Source organism: Thamnophis sirtalis, unplaced genomic scaffold, assembly GCF_051295495.1.
Source record: "Thamnophis sirtalis isolate CommonGarterSnake01/CBP01778 unplaced genomic scaffold, rThaSir2_p1.2 scaffold_10, whole genome shotgun sequence".
Taxonomy (NCBI): Eukaryota; Metazoa; Chordata; class Lepidosauria; order Squamata; family Natricidae; genus Thamnophis; species Thamnophis sirtalis.
Genome location: NW_028261390.1, coordinates 71,594,784 through 71,613,551, shown reverse-complemented (window position 1 = coordinate 71,613,551; position 18,768 = coordinate 71,594,784). Strand labels below are relative to the sequence as shown.

General features: G+C 45.2%; 1 protein-coding gene across 1 annotated transcript; it reads right to left on the bottom strand.

The window, feature by feature from the left end:
* Window positions 1-5,560: 5,560 nt before the first annotated feature.
* Window positions 5,561-18,768, bottom strand: LGI2 (leucine rich repeat LGI family member 2). The gene is made up of 8 exons (XM_087723811.1): window positions 18,441-18,768; window positions 16,238-16,309; window positions 13,945-14,016; window positions 13,189-13,260; window positions 11,243-11,314; window positions 9,232-9,401; window positions 8,018-8,182; window positions 5,561-6,708 (listed from the first exon to the last, which is right to left on the bottom strand). Exons 1-8 carry the CDS (start codon window positions 18,638-18,640, stop codon window positions 5,891-5,893), a joined length of 1,641 nt encoding a protein of 546 aa, XP_087579937.1. The 5' UTR covers window positions 18,641-18,768; the 3' UTR covers window positions 5,561-5,890.

The following is an 18,768-nucleotide window of genomic DNA, read 5'->3' as shown; positions in this document are numbered from 1 at the left end:
GTCGACTCGGGAAGCGAAAACACATGTAGATGCTGAATGGCCCTTCCCTGGCTGGGGAATAAATAGAAGGAAAAGGGGAGTGGTGGTCGTAGCAGACAACAGTTCGTATTTCTGAAGATTTTGCTCATTGTGTTTCGTGCCGCAGAGACTGCTTGCCAGAACTTAAATTTGCAGCCTTTTGGCTGGGAGCTCAAGGAATTGATAAGGTCTGTTGCTGCAGTTAACTCCTTGAAGGACGAAGGCCTGGACTTTTCGGTGGGTGAATGCAATTTAATTCACAAGAGATAAATCAAGAGGGTTTTTTTCCATGACAAGGAGTCTGTTTCTTGCTTCTGCTAAGGCTGGGCCAGAACAAATTTGCCGGGTTTGGGAAAATAGACAAGATTGTGTTGTCAAGACCGCAAAACTTTTGTCTGGTTAAGCATCACTAGTTTTTAGGCCTTAAAAAGAGAGACTTTTTTTAAAAAAAAGAATGTATTCAGATGTAGCCAAGAATTGTCTTAACCTCAGACAGAGCAAAGCAGATAGAGATTATATTTATTTCGGTAATGCATTTTAGACTATATATTTATTATTTTAAACCCTTTTAGAGATGGGTCTGGACAAGTTAATATGCTGTCATTATCGTTGATAATGATGATCATAGTAAGGTTCATTTTTGGTTTGGGAATACATTAGTTGAAAAATAATAATAATAATCCATCAGGACATTTCAAAAATTATAATAGAGTTCTGGGACACAACTCTCCTCTCTTACCAAATCCTCAAATGCCACAAAGCTCTGAATTTTATTGTTCTAATACAATAAAAGCAACCCAAAGCTCTCTCTTTTTTTTTGCAATAGGGATTTTTAATCATTGGAAGCTGGACTGATAGCTGCCTATAAAATTGACACATTTTCAATCAGAATAGAGTTGGAAGGGACCTTGGAGGTCTCCTAGTCCAACCCCCTGCTCAAGCAGGAGGCCCTAAACAATTTCAATCAATCAATCAATCAATCAATAATAATGGAGCTTGAAGGGACCTTGGAGGTCTTCTAATCCAGCCCCCTGCTCAAGCAGGAGACCCTAAACAATTTCAATCAATCAATCAATCAATCAATAATGGAGCTTAAAAGGACCTTGGAGGTCTCCTAGTCCAACCCCCTGCTCAAGCAGGAGACCCTAAACAATTTCAATCAATCAATCAATAATAATGGAGCTTGAAGGGACCTTGGATGTCTTCTAATTCAGCCCCCTGCTCAAGCAGGAGACCCTAAACAATTTCAATCAATCAATCAATCAATAATAATGGAGCTTGAAGGGACCTTGGAGGTCTTCTAATCCAGCCCCCTGCTCAAGCAGGAGACCCTAAACTATTTCAATCAATCAATCAACCAATCAATCAGAATAGAGCTGGAAGGGGCCTTGGAGGTCTTCTAGTCCAACCCCCTTCTCAAGCAGGAGACCCTAAACAATTTCAATCAATCAATCAGAATAGAGCTGGAAGGGGCCTTGGAGGTCTTCTAGTCCAACCCCCTTCTCAAGCAGGAGACCCTAAACAATTTCAATCAATCAATCAATCAATCAATCAATAATAATGGAGCTTGAAGGGACCTTGGAGGTCTTCTAATCCAGCCCCCTGCTCAAGCAGGAGACCCTAAACTATTTCAATCAATCAATCAACCAATCAATCAGAATAGAGCTGGAAGGGGCCTTGGAGGTCTTCTAGTCCAACCCCCTTCTCAAGCAAGAGACCCTAAACTATTTCAATCAATCAATCAATCAATCAATAATAATGGAGCTTGAAGGGACCTTGGAGGTCACAGTGTTTGAACGAGAGGAGGATGAATTTCAGCCAAAGGATTATTATTTCCCAGATATTTTCCAAAGGAAGGTATACATCTCTATCACTGCGATCGAAAGTTTTAAAATTAAGAATTTGAGCTTGACTTGTGCCTAAGGCTCAGGTAAGGGAACAGGGTGCGAAATTATGTGGGGAGTTAAAGGCTGAACGCAAAGCTTTCACCTCAAAAGGCTGTTTTTGCCGTCAGTATTGAAAAGGTTTCATCTTCCGCAGCTGTAAACTCCGCATATAAATCTAATAAACCTAAACCTGATAAAATCTAATTTAGCCATCAATCTTATCGTATTCATTCTGATGGACTACTGAATTCAAGTCTACCCACTAGCCAACTAGGGAAGGATATTAATTAATGGAGTAATCTCCTCCTCCTCTTTGCAAACCCACCCCCTTCTAATACTGATGATATTACCTAGTTGGGTTATGGAACGTCTGCAAGAAAACAACCACGCTCAGAGAGCACCAAGGACCCCACAATCCTCCCTTATCTTCCTCCTCTTTCTACTCATCTCTTCCTTCTCTTTCTACTCCTCCTTTCCTCTTCACAAATCCCACTCCCTTCTAGCACTGATGTTGTTACCTAGCTGGGTTATGGAATGTTTGCAAGAAAACCACCAAGCTCAGAGAGCACCAAGGACCACACAGTCCTCCCTTATCTTCCTCCTCCTCTTCTTCTTTCTCCTCCTCCTCTTTCTTCTCCTTTTTTCTCCCCAAATCCCACTCTCTTCTAGCACTGATGTTGTTACCTAGTTGGGTTATGAAATGTTTGTAAGAAAACCACCAAGCTCAGAGAGCACCAAGGACCCCACAATCCTCCCTTATCTTCTTCCTCCTTCTCCTCTTTCTCCTCCTCCTCTTTCTACTCGTCCTCCTCCTCCTCCTCTTTCTCGTCCTCCTTTCCTCTCCCCAAATCCCACTCCCTTCTAGCACTGATGTTGTTACCTAGCTGGGTTATGAAATGTTTGTAAGAAAACCACCAAGCTCAGAGAGCACCAAGGACCCCACAATCCTCCCTTATCTTCCTCCTCCTTCTCCTCTTTCTACTCATCCTCTTCCTTCTCTTTCTTCTCCTCCTTTCCTCTCCCCAAATCCCACTCTCTTCTAGCACTGATGTTGTTACCTAGTTGGGTTATGAAATGTTTGTAAGAAAACCACCAAGCTCAGAGAGCACCAAGGACCCCACAGTCCTCCCTTATCTTCCTCCTCTTCTTCTTTCTCCTCCTCCTCTTTCTTCTCCTTTTTTCTCCCCAAATCCCACTCTCTTCTAGCACTGATGTTGTTACCTAGTTGGGTTATGGAACGTCTGCAAGAAAACAACCAAGCTCCGAGAGCACCAAGGACCCCACAATCCTCCCTTATCTTCCTCCTCCTTCTCCTCTTTCTACTCATCCTCTTCCTTCTCTTTCTTCTCCTCCTTTCCTCTCCCCAAATCCCACTCTCTTCTAGCACTGATGTTGTTACCTAGTTGGGTTATGAAATGTTTGTAAGAAAACCACCAAGCTCAGAGAGCACCAAGGACCCCACAGTCCTCCCTTATCTTCCTCCTCTTCTTCTTTCTCCTCCTCCTCTTTCTTCTCCTTTTTTCTCCCCAAATCCCACTCTCTTCTAGCACTGATGTTGTTACCTAGTTGGGTTATGAAATGTTTGTAAGAAAACCACCAAGCTCAGAGAGCACCAAGGACCCCACAATCCTCCCTTATCTTCTTCCTCCTTCTCCTCTTTCTCCTCCTCCTCTTTCTACTCGTCCTCCTCCTCCTCCTCTTTCTCGTCCTCCTTTCCTCTCCCCAAATCCCACTCCCTTCTAGCACTGATGTTGTTACCTAGCTGGGTTATGAAATGTTTGTAAGAAAACCACCAAGCTCAGAGAGCACCAAGGACCCCACAGTCCTCCCTTATCTTCCTCCTCTTCTTCTTTCTCCTCCTCCTCTTTCTTCTCCTTTTTTCTCCCCAAATCCCACTCTCTTCTAGCACTGATGTTGTTACCTAGTTGGGTTATGGAACGTCTGCAAGAAAACAACCAAGCTCCGAGAGCACCAAGGACACCACAATCCTCCCTTATCTTCCTCCTCCTTCTCCTCTTTCTACTCATCCTCTTCCTTCTCTTTCTTCTCCTCCTTTCCTCTCCCCAAATCCCACTCTCTTCTAGCACTGATGTTGTTACCTAGTTGGGTTATGAAATGTTTGTAAGAAAACCACCAAGCTCAGAGAGCACCAAGGACCCCACAGTCCTCCCTTATCTTCCTCCTCTTCTTCTTTCTCCTCCTCCTCTTTCTTCTCCTTTTTTCTCCCCAAATCCCACTCTCTTCTAGCACTGATGTTGTTACCTAGCTGGGTTATGAAATGTTTGTAAGAAAACCACCAAGCTCAGAGAGCACCAAGGACCCCACAATCCTCCCTTATCTTCCTCCTCCTTCTCCTCTTTCTACTCATCCTCTTCCTTCTCTTTCTTCTCCTCCTTTCCTCTCCCCAAATCCCACTCTCTTCTAGCACTGATGTTGTTACCTAGTTGGGTTATGAAATGTTTGTAAGAAAACCACCAAGCTCAGAGAGCACCAAGGACCCCACAGTCCTCCCTTATCTTCCTCCTCTTCTTCTTTCTCCTCCTCCTCTTTCTTCTCCTTTTTTCTCCCCAAATCCCACTCTCTTCTAGCACTGATGTTGTTACCTAGTTGGGTTATGAAATGTTTGCAAGAAAACCACCAAGCTCAGAGAGCACCAAGGACCACACAGTCCTCCTCCTCTCCCTTCCCCTTCTCCTTCCTTCTCCTCCTCCTCCTCCTCTTTGCAAAACCCACCCCTTCTAATACTGATGATATTACCTAGTTGGGTTATGGAACGTCTGCAAGAAAACAACCAAGCTCCGAGAGCACCAAGGACCCCACAATCCTCCCTTATCTTCCTCCTCCTTCTCCTCTTTCTACTCATCCTCTTCCTTCTCTTTCTTCTCCTCCTTTCCTCTCCCCAAATCCCACTCTCTTCTAGCACTGATGTTGTTACCTAGTTGGGTTATGAAATGTTTGCAAGAAAACCACCAAGCTCAGAGAGCACCAAGGACCCCACAATCCTCCCTTATCTTCTTCCTCCTTCTCCTCTTTCTCCTCCTCCTCTTTCTACTCGTCCTCCTCCTCCTCTTTCTCGTCCTCCTTTCCTCTCCCCAAATCCCACTCCCTTCTAGCACTGATGTTGTTACCTAGCTGGGTTATGAAATGTTTGTAAGAAAACCACCAAGCTCAGAGAGCACCAAGGACCACACAGTCCTCCTCCCCTCCCTTCCCTTTCTCCTTCCTTCTCCTCCTCCTCCTCCTCTTTGCAAAACCCACCCCTTCTAATACTGATGATATTAACTAGCTGGGTTATGAAAACCACCAAGCTCAGAGAGCACCAAGGACCCCCCAGTATTTCTCCTCCTTCTCCCCCTCTTCTTTTTCTTCTTATTGCTCTTTTGGATTGGTGATTTGAAAGAGCTATCAGCACTTTTCTCCAAATCAGAACGTGAGTTAGAGATTCCCCACACTTCCTTTCCCAGGGTCCAGAACCCAGGACGCCTTCGTCCTCACGGAGACGCATCCCGTGAGCAGGCTTCCTCGTCAGGATGCTAACAGCTGCAGATTGCAAACCGCTAGAAGGAATGGCTTCCAACCTCCAAGTCTTGAAGAGAAAAAAACATCGTTTTTTTCGTCACTCTTGGTTTCAGCCACTCTTGGTTTCAGCCACTTTCTCAGCTGTTCCTCCTTCCAATTTTGCATCCTTTTCGGAACTACTGCTTTGCACACTGTCTATGAGCAATAGTAGGATTTGAAAATACCCCTTGTCCAGGGTAAAATTGGCATGGCATGCACTTAACCGAGTTAATGCATTCCCTGATTAAATAGGCAAACTTCTAAAAAGTTCCAAAAAACCCCCAAACAAAAACTTTTGCAGAGTTAATGCCAAGGGTTTTCTCTAGCTATCAAAGGTGAATAATCTGTTCTTTTTTTTCTCCCCCCTCCCCTTTTGTTTTCGTGTGAAAGTTATCATCCTACGTGAGTTCCCCGCGCCTGGAGCCGCTTCATAAACTCAAGTCAACCACGATGTGTTCGAATATCTGCGTGTGGCCTTTAAAACTGGAAGCAAAGAAGAAATCGCGCCGATCCGTCGACACCGCGGTGAAGGAGCGGGGCGCCTGCACGTAGATCTCCTTAAATATTTGAAAGAGGCTCTTCTCCTCATCCCACTGGAATATTTGGGAGAAGGTGTAGTCACTTCCCAAAGCGAGGTAATGGTGGTCCTTGAAGGAGAAAGGCTGTAGGGTCATGGCCCCCCGGGAAGGAAGGGCCTGGATCTCCACAAACTGCTTGCTGTCCCATTTCATGACTCTCGAATCGCCGATAAATCTGGTGAGGGAGATATAGAGGCCATCTTGTATCCGGAAGCTCTTCACGGCCAGCACGTCCTCCATGTTGGGTATCTCGCTGTGTGGGAGGAACTTTCTGGAACTCTTGTTCCACTGAAGGATAATCGGGATCTGAGAGCGACTGGAGAGGATCAAATGAGATTTCCCGTCTATGTCGACGAATTCGGCGTCTGTGTCCCGGAACCACTCGTGCAGGGACTGGTAGGAGTAGAAACCCTTGTTGTTCCACTTGTAAACCGTAGTCAAGCCAGCTTTGGAGCTATCCGCGATGACGAAAAAGGTTTCGCTCTCGATCTGGAAGAGCTCGATGTCGTTCGGCTTGGAGATGCGGGAGACCTCGATATCCTGGAACTTGACAAATTTGGTCCAGCTTTCCTCATACTTATAAATGTGGGATCCGCCAAAAAGCTGAGCTACCACCACAAAGACTTGGTCATCAATCAAGATAGCTTTACAACCCACAATGGATTGGCCTGTTGACTCAAACAAAGGGATACTGTTAGCCAGTGGTGAAAATTCATTTTTTTTTACTACTGGTTCTGTGGGCGTGGCTTGGTGGGCGTGGCAGGGGAAGGATACTGCAAAATCCCCATTCCCTCCCAATCAGCTGGGACTCAGGAGGCAGAGAATAGATGCGGGCGGGGCCAGCCAGAGGTGGTATTTGCCGGTTCTCCAGACTACTCAAAATTTCCGTACCCGATTCTCCAGAACCTGCTGAATTTCACCCCTGGTGTTAGCAGAGCCCAAACTGTACCTATTGTTTAAGTAAATTCTTCATTTAAGGCAGGGGTCCCCAAACTTTCTGGGGTTGGGGGCCTGGAACACGGGGAGGGAGGAAAAAGGGAGTGTCTTTGTGGGAGGGGGCAAGCACATGTGGGTGTGGGTGTGCACCAGTGGTGGGTTTCAAAAAATTTTGGAACCTCTTCTGTAGGTGTGGCCTGCTTTCCGGGTCCACTGGTGGAACCTCTTCTAACCGGTTCGGTAGATTTGACGAACCGGTTCTATCGAACCGGTGCAAACTGATAGGAACCCACCTCTGCATTCCTGCAGCTTTCATAGCAATGCTTGAGTGAGGTGGGCCGCAGGCGGGCACAAGGATAGCGCAAGAGAATGTTCTGACCTAGGCTTCCCCAGCGACAGAAAGCCAAGTCCCCATCCCGATAAACCCCTTTTATTTAATTCACAGTGAATTCCTCTTCAGCAAAGTCTTTCCCCTCCCACGGTCTTTCAAGATAGTTCACAATTACCGACCTTTCTCAGGCTTGGTCTCCCCTGGAAACAAACCCATTTCAGAACTTCCAGAGCTTCCGGGAGGCCTGTTTTTTGACCTCCCCAGGCTCCAGAGGCTTAACTTGAGCCTCCAGGAGGGCGAAAACAGCCTTCCCCGGGCTCCGGAGGCCCTCTGGAGATCGGAAACAAGCCCGCTTCCAAACCTCCGGGAGGCCCATTTTTTGCCCTCCCAGAGCCTCCGTGCGGGCTCCGCATTTACCTGGCATAAGGGGCCGCGTGGAGACTCCTGGGAAGGGAGTAGAAGGGTGGGCGAGGCCAGGCACTCCTTCCAACTACTGGTTCGGCGAACCAGATGTAAAATTAGCATCCCGTTTACCCAAACCAGTCTGAACCGGCTGAATCCTACCCGTGCTGAGAGACAAAACTCCCCCGTAAGAGGCGATTTTTCCAAATCCTCCAAACCGCCTTGACAGAATGGGGAAACGCACCCGGTGAATCCCAAAGGACGCGTTGAAACTTAAGAGTGGCGCATCGGGTTTTAATTTTTTTTACCGGTGATGTTGTCGTAACTCCGGAAGTTCTTCTCAATGTGGTCCCATTCCAGCACCATGCAGTTTTCCATGCTGGTTTGCGCAATGGCCACGTAGACGTCGTTTTTGGAGCTGAAGGTGTCGATCGAGACTGACTGATAGGGCAAAATCTGATGGACAACAAAATCTGTAATCATATTTAATCGAAAACAAGCGTGTTACAATGGGATTCGGCAGGAGGCGGGAAGCTGTTCAGCCCTGACCTGGAAATGCTCGGCTTGGGGAAGCTAACGCTGAACTCAAAATAATACATAGAGGCGGTCCCTGACTTACGACACCTCATTTAGCGGACGTTCAAAGTTACGACGATACTTGAAAAAATGACTTAGTACCGTATCTCAGGCTTACGACCGTTTCAGCCTTCCTGCCTCGTGGCCACGTGATCAAAATTTAGATGGTTGGCAACTGACTCACCTTTATGACGGTGGCAGTATTCCCCAGGGGGTCACGTCATCCCCTTTTGCGACCGTCGGACAAGACAACGGGGGAGCCAGAATTCACTGAATAAACAGGCGACTAACTTAACAAACTCAATGATTCACTTAACAACGGTGGCAAGAAAAGTCGTAAAATGGGGCCAAACACACCGAACAAGTGTTTCACTTGTCCGAATGGATACTGGGCTCAATGACGGTCGTAAAGCGAGGACTACCTGTATGTACTGTTCACATTCATTCAGATTCTCTATTCCTAGCTCATGTTGCCTGGTGTATAATCCTCATGTTACAGTGAGGGATTTTGAACTAATCCATGGTGAAGACAAGAATCAAGTGTGTTATTTCTTTCATGCACTCCTTAAAAAAATGTTTAAAGGCAAATATTTAACAGAATAACAGAGTTGGAAGGGACCTTGGAGGTCTTCTAGTCCAACCCCTAGCTCAGGCAGGAAACCCTACACCACTTCAGACAAATGGTTGTCCAACATCTTCTTTAAAACACCCAGTGTTGGAGCATTCACAACTTCTGGAGGCAAGTTGTTCCACTGGTTAATAGTTCTCACTGTCAGGAAATTTCTCCTCGGTTCTAAGTTGCTTCTCTCCTTGATTAGTTTCCATCTGCTACTTCTTAAATTAAAGCTTTAAAGTTGCAATCCCTTTGCTCCGAAGAGACTCAGAGGAGGACAATTTTAACTATTTAACTATTAATTTTAAACTATGAACCAATCTGCCAAAATACCTGTCGTGGTGCATTCATCGTCAAAGCTCGAGGCTTCGTTTAATTTCTTGTCCTGAAATTCCGCGGGACCCACACACAGGACTTCCGAAACGGAGGAGTTGGTCATCTTTAGCCACAAAAACAACCACTTGGCTTTGCAATCACACTCAAACTTGTTTCCCCTCAGATCTCTAGAAATACGCGGGGAAAGAAAAGCTGGTTTGCAAAGAAGGTTTGAGGTTTATTGAATTTATATGCCGCCCTTCTCCCAAAGGACTCAGGGCGGCGTACAACATAAAAGAAAACACATATTACAAAAATTAAAAGGGACATTAAATAAAGTATCCCCAAAAAAACACCTCGAAATGGATATTTACAATAAAATTTTAAAAATTAAATTAAAATTAACAACCAAATTAATCCTGCATTTTATTCTATTCAGGCCAGGCCGGAATCGAAATTCATCTGATTCTTGCAAGTTTTTCGTTTGGAAAAACAGCGACAGGGCAGATTGGACCATCGGCGAGAAATAAGAAGTGAGCAGAGTGGGACTTTTAAAGACAAAGCAATGTTTGTCTATCAAGTTTAATTAATAAAGGGGCTTTCTGTTGTGGATGTTGTTTCTTTGTCACAAGAAGACAAATAACAACAACAACAATAACCCGTATCCAACATTAGCACCAATCAAAGGTATTTGTGACACATTTTTTTGTTAGAATATTCATGACTGGGAGGAACATGGTAACAAGGTCAGCCAATGAATAGGCATAGCAACAAAGTCAGCCAATGGGAGCTGAAACAGAACTGTGCTGAGAATTGAAACTGAAACCAGACTTATCTCTGTCTGTTCTGAACTGTGAAACTGAAACTAACGGCTCTTCTCTTGCTTGTGTTCTGCTTGTAACTTCTATAACACTGAAAGAATCTACTATCCGTGTTGTACATTTATTAATCTGTTATTATCTATATAAAGAAGTTAATGAATCCAGCTGAATCCGTTACTGTGAGTGCTTTCCGGATCTGATTTTTCTGCAACAAACTCTGCTATTTTTAACTGCTCGGTTGACTGAGTTTCATGTTTAATGAATAAAAGAGATAATAAATAAACTTGGCTGATACCTAGGATGCTTGCAGTAACCCGTATCAACCATCAGCACCAGTCAAGGATATTTGTGATACATTTGCAAGTGTTCAATTGACTGAGTTTCATGTTTAATGAATAAAAGTATAACAACAACAACAACAACAACAACAACCAATTTCTGCTCATTAGACCGACAACAGACTTTCAAGAAGAATTAGAATAATAAGGTGGGAAGGGACCTTGGAGGTCCTCTAGTCCAACCCCCTGCCATGGCAAGAGACCCTACCATTTCAGACAAATGGCTGTGCAATCTTTTCTGAAAAAAAACCCCAGTGATGGAGCAGTCACAACTTCTGGTGGCAAGCTGTTCCACTGGTTAATTGTCCTCAAAGCCAATATCGTTAGAGATTGTTTTCTTCCTCCCCCCGCCCCCCCGGCATTGCTTTCCATGGCATTTGAGGTGGCTCAGTGGTTAAATGCAGCACTGCAGGCTACTTCAGCTGACTGCTAGTTCTGCAGTTCGGCTGTTCAAATCTCACCGGCTCAGGGTTGACTCAACCTTCCATCCTTCCGAGGTGGGTAAAATGAGGATCTGGATTGTTGTTGGGGGCAATATGCTGACTCTGTAAACCGCTTAGAGAGGCCTGAAAGGCCTATGAAGCGGTATATAAGTCTACTGCTATTGCTATTCTTTTATTTATAATGCAAAGTTACTCTCAGTAGGTATGGTATGGTACACTCTAGCAACCTTGGAACATTTCAAATAAATGCATCAGCAAGAGGAGAACCGTCTCAAATGAAGCACAAGGTTTAGAAAATGAATGAGAGCAAACGTCCTCCTTGCTAGTCCCAATTCCATATCCAAACAGCTCAAGGAAAAATTCTGGATGCTGAGATAAGATTTAAAGCCACAAAACAACAACAACAACGCAATGAAGCTCTACTTACAGTTCGATCAGAGAGTCCAAATCACCAAAGATGTCCCTTGGCAAAGCTTTAATCTGGTTATTGGCGAGAGAGCTGGAAAAGTAAAGTTAGATGTCACAATAATTTTGAAAACCGTTTAAACCCTATAGCTCAGAGGTGGGTTCCTACCAGTTCGCACCAGTTCGGTAGAACCGATTCGTCAAATCTACCGAACCGGTTAGAAGAGGTTCCACCAGTGGACCCGGAAAGCAGGCCACACCTACAGAAGAGGTCCCAAAAATTTTTGAAACCCACCACTGACAGACAAAAACACACACACACACACAAACACACACACAGACAGACTCACACAGAGAGAGAAAGAGAAAGAGAAAGAGAAAGAGAAAGAGAAAGAGAAAGAGAAAGAGAAAGAGAAAGAGAAAGAGAAAGAGAAAGAGAAAGAAAGAAAGAAATAAAAAGAGAAAAAAAGAAAGAAAAAGGACAAAATTAATAACAACTCTTAAAGTGGAGAGAAATCCCAAACCTTTCAGAAAGTCAGATGCTGGGAATTCACCGGGGTTTTTTTGTTGCCAGACGAAAGGGAACAGCTAAAGAACAGGGGTCAACTTGGGAGTAAAGCCACAGGTGGACGGTGAATGGCCCCTCCCAGAGGAAATAAAAGAGGAGCGAAAGGGGAGTGGAGTTTGCAGGAGGCCATTAGTTCGCTTATTTGGCTCGTGACTCTCCGAGACTCCTGGCCAAGTTTTGCAGAGATCGTCCTGGCATCTCTCCAAGCCAGATAAGGTCTGTGACTGTAAATCCTCCCTCGAAAGACTTGGCTGGGTGTGAAGGAGCAGAATTCGCAGTTGTTAGGAATATAATCTAATGGTTGATTTAAACGCTCTGTTTCGTTAGATGCTGTGGCTGATCTGATCTGAGTGTTTTGGAAGCTGGCTGTTAGAAAGTGCCGTGAGCTATTGTAAGTTTTGTAACTGTTAGCAAACTTTGAGTCCCGGACTGATTATATGATACTGGACTATGTTATTTGGATTATCCCTTAACTGAGAGATGTTGATGACTGACTGTCTTATCCGTGTATGACTTGGACTGTTTGATGGACTCTGATACCTCTGTTTCCACGGAAGTAAAAGCCTATCTAAACTGCAGTGTCTCTGTATGCTGGTTTGTGTGTTCTCCAACACAACTCACACAACGCTTCGCTGAACGTACTCGCTCTCCCAACGGGGAGCTTACCTAACAACAGTCAATTAATTAAAAGGGGTTTTGTCGGGACAAGGACTCAGATGCTGGGAATTCACTGGGATTTTTTCGTTGCCAGACGAAAGGAACAGCTAAAGAACAGGGGTCGACTTGGGAGTAAAGCCACAGGTGGACGGTGAATGGCCCCTCCCTTTATGATCTTGGGAAGCCTCGGTCAGAACACACAAGGCAACTGGGCTTGATATTTTTTCCCTTTTGAAGGCATTTCGCTTCTCATCCAAGAAGCTTCTTCTGCTCTGACTGGATGGTGGGGAATGGAAGGACTGATATTCCTTGCAGACAGCTGGTCATTTGCATCCTTTCTAGAGAGTCGTTGAGGCCACTTGGAGGTTTATTTGTATAAACAAAGAGGCCATCTGTGTCAAAATTGGTGCAAGATTGGGAGATCTTCAAGGTGACCTGAAGAGTGGAAATATGTGAGAGGCCTCCTTGGAATTGCTGAAAGGACTGGGTTGTGGAGTTGTGTTTTCTGCAGGACAACACAGCCTAACAAGCAGCACCTGTGTTCAACAGCGAAGGGACAGAGCGGAAAAAAAACTATCCTGCGGGAAGCACAGGATAAGTTTCAGGATGTGCAACTTCGAACTGCCATTAAACAAATTGTCGTAAACCAAGGAGTACATCTACTCAGCCAGACGTAACAGCATGGCTGAGGTGTTAAGCAAGATACAAATTAGCGTGAAACAACAACAACAACAACAACTTACAGATGAGTCAAGTCTCGGAGACCCCGAAATGCATTTCTTGAAATGGTTTCAATTTTATTTCCTTCAATAAATCTATGCAAAAAGGGAGATACAGAGACAGAAATAAATAAACGGTCGTTAGGTGTGAAATACAGTCAAGGACAGAAACCGGAAGCGACCCCGGCATCGGGGCTATGCGTTAAGACAGACCTGGGGATTCAAGGCCTGGTAATGTGCTGCAGCATTGGGAATTGGGGACTGCACGCTCTCTCCCCCTGCCCCCCCCCTTTCCCTCCTTCTCTCTCTCTCACACCCAAAACCCAGAACATCTGCAGATGTGAAGCATCAGATGTGGCGGTCGCTATCTTGCCAGTGACAATTTTCAATGGACAGATCGAGGGCAAAATGCGCGACTTATAAACCGGGGGCGTCAAAATGGCGGCTCGCAGGCCGAATGCGTCACACGCAGGCCACGCCCACCCCAGCTCCGCGAACGGGGGGAGCCATTGCAAAAACGTCACGGGACGGCAACGGGGTGTCGCGAGTTTGACACCCGTGTCCTATATCAGTGTTTCCCAACCTTGGCCACTTGAAGATGTCCGACTTCAACTCCCAGAATTCCCCAGCCAGCATTCGCTGGCTGGGGAATTCTGGGAGTTGAAGTCCGGACATCTTCAAGTTGCCAAGGTTGGGAAACACTGTCCTATATAAACGATCAGAAATAAACCGTCCTTCCTTTTAAGTCTTCGCAGGAGGCAGGAAAAGCACATGACTTACAGATACTCAAGGTGAAAAAGCCCGCCGAAGGCGTCGTCCCGTATGACGGTAAACGAGTTAGAATTCAGCAGCCTTAAAAAAGAAAAGAAAAGAAATGCAGGTATCAAGCTTAAACACACACCCACACCCACATATCACTATGGTTAGTCCTCACCACAACGGAGCCCGAAATTTCGGTTGCTAAGTGAGACAGCTGTCAAGTTAGATGCCGTGTTACTCCCCTAACGACTGCATTGATCCGTTTAATGACTGGGACAAAGCAGCTCGTAAAACGGTTTGGGCTAATTTTCTGAGCTTTCTTGCCCCAGTCGTTAAATGAATCACTGCAGTCGTTAAGTGAGTAACACGGTTGGTAAGTAAATATGGCTTCCCCCTTGGCTTTGGTGAGGGAATGGAGGGGAATGGAAGGATTGATGCTCCTTGCAGACAGCTGGTCATTTGCATCCTTTTTAAAGGGTCGTTGAGGCCACTTGGAGGTTAAGGGTCACCTGAGTGGTGCAAATGGGGGCGGAGCCTTCTTAGAACTGCTGAAAGGATCCATGTTATAGACTCCACCCCCATCTGCACCACTCAGGTGACTCTGAGGACATAGTTAAACCTCCAAGTGGCCTCAACGACTCTCTAAAAAAGGATGCAAATTACTCAAATAAGTTATAGAAGAATGATAGGGGGGAATTCTGAAGAAAAGATACAAAAGGGGAAAAGGGGGAATGTAAAAGTAGGAGATAGAAGGATAAACAGAAAACTGAAGGAAAAATAGAACACCAAAGGGCGCAAGAGATGAGTTAAAGAGAAAATGGTTAGGAAAGGAGGAATGTAAAAAAAAAAAGAGATATTAGCAGGAAATGAAATATGTTGACACTGCTTACGACACATAGTTAAATAAGATAATATTGTTAAGTGTGTGGATAACCAATTAAGTAAAATGCTTGTTATAGTAAAGTTGAACTTGATGATATATGCTGCATAGAGAAATTAGAAAATAACAAAGGGAAAATGAAATGATGAAGTTGGTGTGCTTTTTTTCTGGAAGGGTGAAAAATGATTTTGTTTATGAGTTAAGGAAAAAAATTAAATTTAAGATGGAAATATGGGAAGAAAATAATGGGGCCGATATTGATAACGTGATGTGAAATTAATTATGTATAAGAGAGAACCTTTAAAAGGGGGGGGGGACCCTGGACAACACTTCGTTTGTAAAGAGGTTTTAAAATTTGTAACAAAATAAAATCAAAATTTTCATTGCAAAAAAGAAAAGAAAAAAGGAATGCAAATGACACCAGTTGTCTGCAAGGAGTATAAATCCTTCCATTCCCCACCATCCAGTCAGAGCTGAAGAAGCTTCTTGGAGGAGAAGGGAAAGTCTTCGAAGAAAAACAAGGAAGTCCAACTGGAATGTCAGGGGTCTCATCCCCTCTGAAGCTCCATCTGACGGATGGATGGATGGATAGATGGATGGATAGATAGAGATGGATGGATGCATGGATAGATAGATGGAAAGATAGAGATAGATAGGTAGGTAGATAGGTAGGTAGGTAGATAGATAGATAGATACATAGATAGATAGATAGATAGATAGATAGATGATAGATAGATAGATAGATAGATAGATAGATAGATAGATAGATAGATAGATAGATAGATAGATAGCATAGATGGATGGATGGATGGATGGATGGATGGATAGATAGATAGATAGATAGATAGATAGATAGATAGATAGATAGATAGATAGATATGGATGGATAAATAGATGGAAAGATAGATTGATATAGATAGAGATAGATAGATAGATAGATAGATAGATAGATAGATAGATAGATAATGGACGGATTGATAGATAGATATGGATGGATTGATAGATAAAGATGGATGGATGGATAGATAGATACATATAGATAGATAGAGATGGATGGATAGATAGATAGATAGAAAGAAAGATAGATACAGATAGCTAGATAGATATGGATGGGTGGGTGGGTGGGTGGGTGGATGTAGATGTAGCTGTAGAGATGTAGATATAGATATAGAGATATGGATGGATGGATGGATTGATGGATGGGTGGATTGATAGATAAAGATGGATGGATGGATTGACATAGACTGACAGACAGATACATAGATAGATGATACCTACAGACAGAAACATAGATAGAAAGAGAGAGAGAGAGAGAGAGTGAAAGAGAATAGCTATAGATAGATAGATGGCTGGATAGAAAGAGAGAGAGAGATGGATATGATAGAGAGACAGACAGATAAACCACTCAAACATGTCCACCTTCTTAATACTTACAGCAATTGCAACGAAGGCAGGTGAGAAAACATTTTCTCCTTTATTTCGGGAAAGGTCCCATTGACCAGACTCCTAAAAAAGGCAGCAAGGACAGAAAAATCAGGAGGAGCCCAACTTCAATACATTTCACTATAACTTCCCCCAACTTGGTGCCCTCAGATAAGAAGAGTTGGGAGGGACCTTGGAGGTCTTCTAGTCCAACCCCCTGCTCAGACAGGAAACCCCTACACCACTTCAGACAAATGGTTATCCAACCTCTTCTTTAAACCTCCCAGTGTGGGAGCTTTCACAACTTCTGGAGGCCAGTCGTTCCACTGATTAAGTCAAGAAATTTCTTCTTAATTCCAGATTGCTTCTCTCCTTGATGAGTTTCCATCCATTGTTTCTCTTCCTGCCTTCTGGTGCTTTGGGAAATAAGTTGACCCTTTCTTCTTTATGGCAGCCCCTCAAATACTGGAATACTGTAATGTCCACCCACCAGTCCTTCTCTTCACTAGATTAGCCAGGCCCAGTTCCTGCAACCGTTCTTTGTATGTTTTAGCCTCCTAATCCCTTTTCTTGCTCTTCTCTGCACTCTTTCCAGGGTCTCCACATCTTTTCTACATCGTGGCAACCAAAACTGAATGCCGGATTCCAGGTGTGGCCTTCCCAAGGCCTTATAAAGTGGTATTAACCCTTCACGTGATCTTGATTCTCTCCCTCTGTTAATGCAGCCTAGAATACTTCTCATCCTTCTCTGCATTTCCCTCAAAGTCTGAACATAAATTAATTAACAGATTTTTTTAAAAACAGATTAACAGAGGTGGGAGGGGTCTTGTGGGTCATCTAGTCCAACCCACCCCCGAGCAGGAGACCCTACACCATTTCTGATAGATGGCTGTCCTGTCTCTTCTTGAAAGCCTCCAGTGATGAAGCTCCCACAACTTCCAAAGGAAACTTCTGTTCCATGGTTTGAATGATCTCACTGTCAGGAAATTCCTCCTTATTTCCAGGTTGAATCTCTCCTTGGTCAGTTTCCATCCATGATTCCTTGTCTGGCCTTTGGGTGCTTTGGAGAATAGCTTGGCCCCATCCTCTCTATGGCAGCCCCTCAAATATTGGAAGATGCTCTCCTGTCTCCCCTGGTCCTTCTCTTCCCTAGACTAGCCAGGCCCAGTTCCTGCAGCCGTTCATCGTATGTTTTAGTCTCCAGTCTCCTCATCATCTTTGTTGCTCTTCTCTGCACTCTTTCTAGAGTCTCAATATCCTTTACAAATTAACAGGGTTGGAAGGGATCTTGTAGGTCATCTAGCCCAACCCCTTCACCCAAGCAGAAGACTCTACACCATTTCTGACAGATGACAGTCCGGTCTCCTTCTTGAAAGCCTCCAGTGATGAAGCTCCCATAACTTCTGAAGGCAACTTCTGTTCCATTGTTTGAATGATCTCCCTGTCAGAAATTCCTCCTTATTCCCAGGTTGAATCTCTCCTTGGTCAGTTTCCATCCATGATTCCTTGTCTGGCCTTTGGGTGCTTTGGAGAATAGCTTGGCCCCATCCTCTCTATGGCAGCCCCTCCCTCAAATACTGGAAGACTGCTATTATGTCTCCCCGGTCCTTCTCTTCCTTAGACTAGACATGCCCAGTTCCTGCAACCGTTCGTATGTTTTAGCCTCCAGTCCCCTCATCATCTTTCTTCCTCTTCTCTGCACTCTTTCTAGAGTCTCAACCTCTTTTTTATAGCGTCTTTTTTGGTGGCCAAAGCTGGTGCCTTGTAACCAGCCCAAACCAGATGCAGCATTCCAGCTGTGGCCTTACTAAGGCTTTACAAAGCGGGACTAATACCTCACCTGATTTGGATCCCGTTTGCCTCCTTGTTTCTAGCGCAGAACTTTTTCTATATAGCTTAAAGCTGGAGCTTTTTTTTACTTTTAAAACACAGGGGGGGGGGGTATTTACCAGGGAAACATCATCCTCACCACCACCACCACCGCCCATCACGAAGCTGGGCAACAGAAGAACCAAAGTGGCGGAGGGTTTCCAAGGGGGGGGGGTTCCCAATCCTTGCTGGCATCTCCTCTCCTCTCCTCTCCTCCTAGCCGGCTCTCCTGAACTGGGTTGAGGGGGGGGGGGGCAAAAGGGGCTGGGTCCTCCTATGCAGCCTCTGCCTCCCCCTCCCTTCCCCTTCCCCACCCCCCCCTGCCTCAGCCTTGCCCCGCACTTACAAGGAGCTGATGTCCGCGGGGAGACTCCGCGGCACGCCGGCCGAACCCACGCAGATGATGGATTCTTTGGTGCAGCTGCAAGTAGCCGGGCACCGAAGCAGCTTCCTCGGCTGGGCGCGCTGCACCAGGCACGCCGCCGCCGCCAGCAGCAGCAGCAGCACCAGCTGCCCCCGGGGCCACAGAAAGCCCCCTCCGGCCATGCTGCGCCCCTTGCCGCCTCTCCTGCCTTCCCTGCTTCGGGCCCTGCGCCCAGCCGAGCCGCTGGCAGATGCTCCCGCTGCTGTTTTTGCTGCTGCTGCTGCTGCTGCGCTGGGAGATGCCGCGAGTG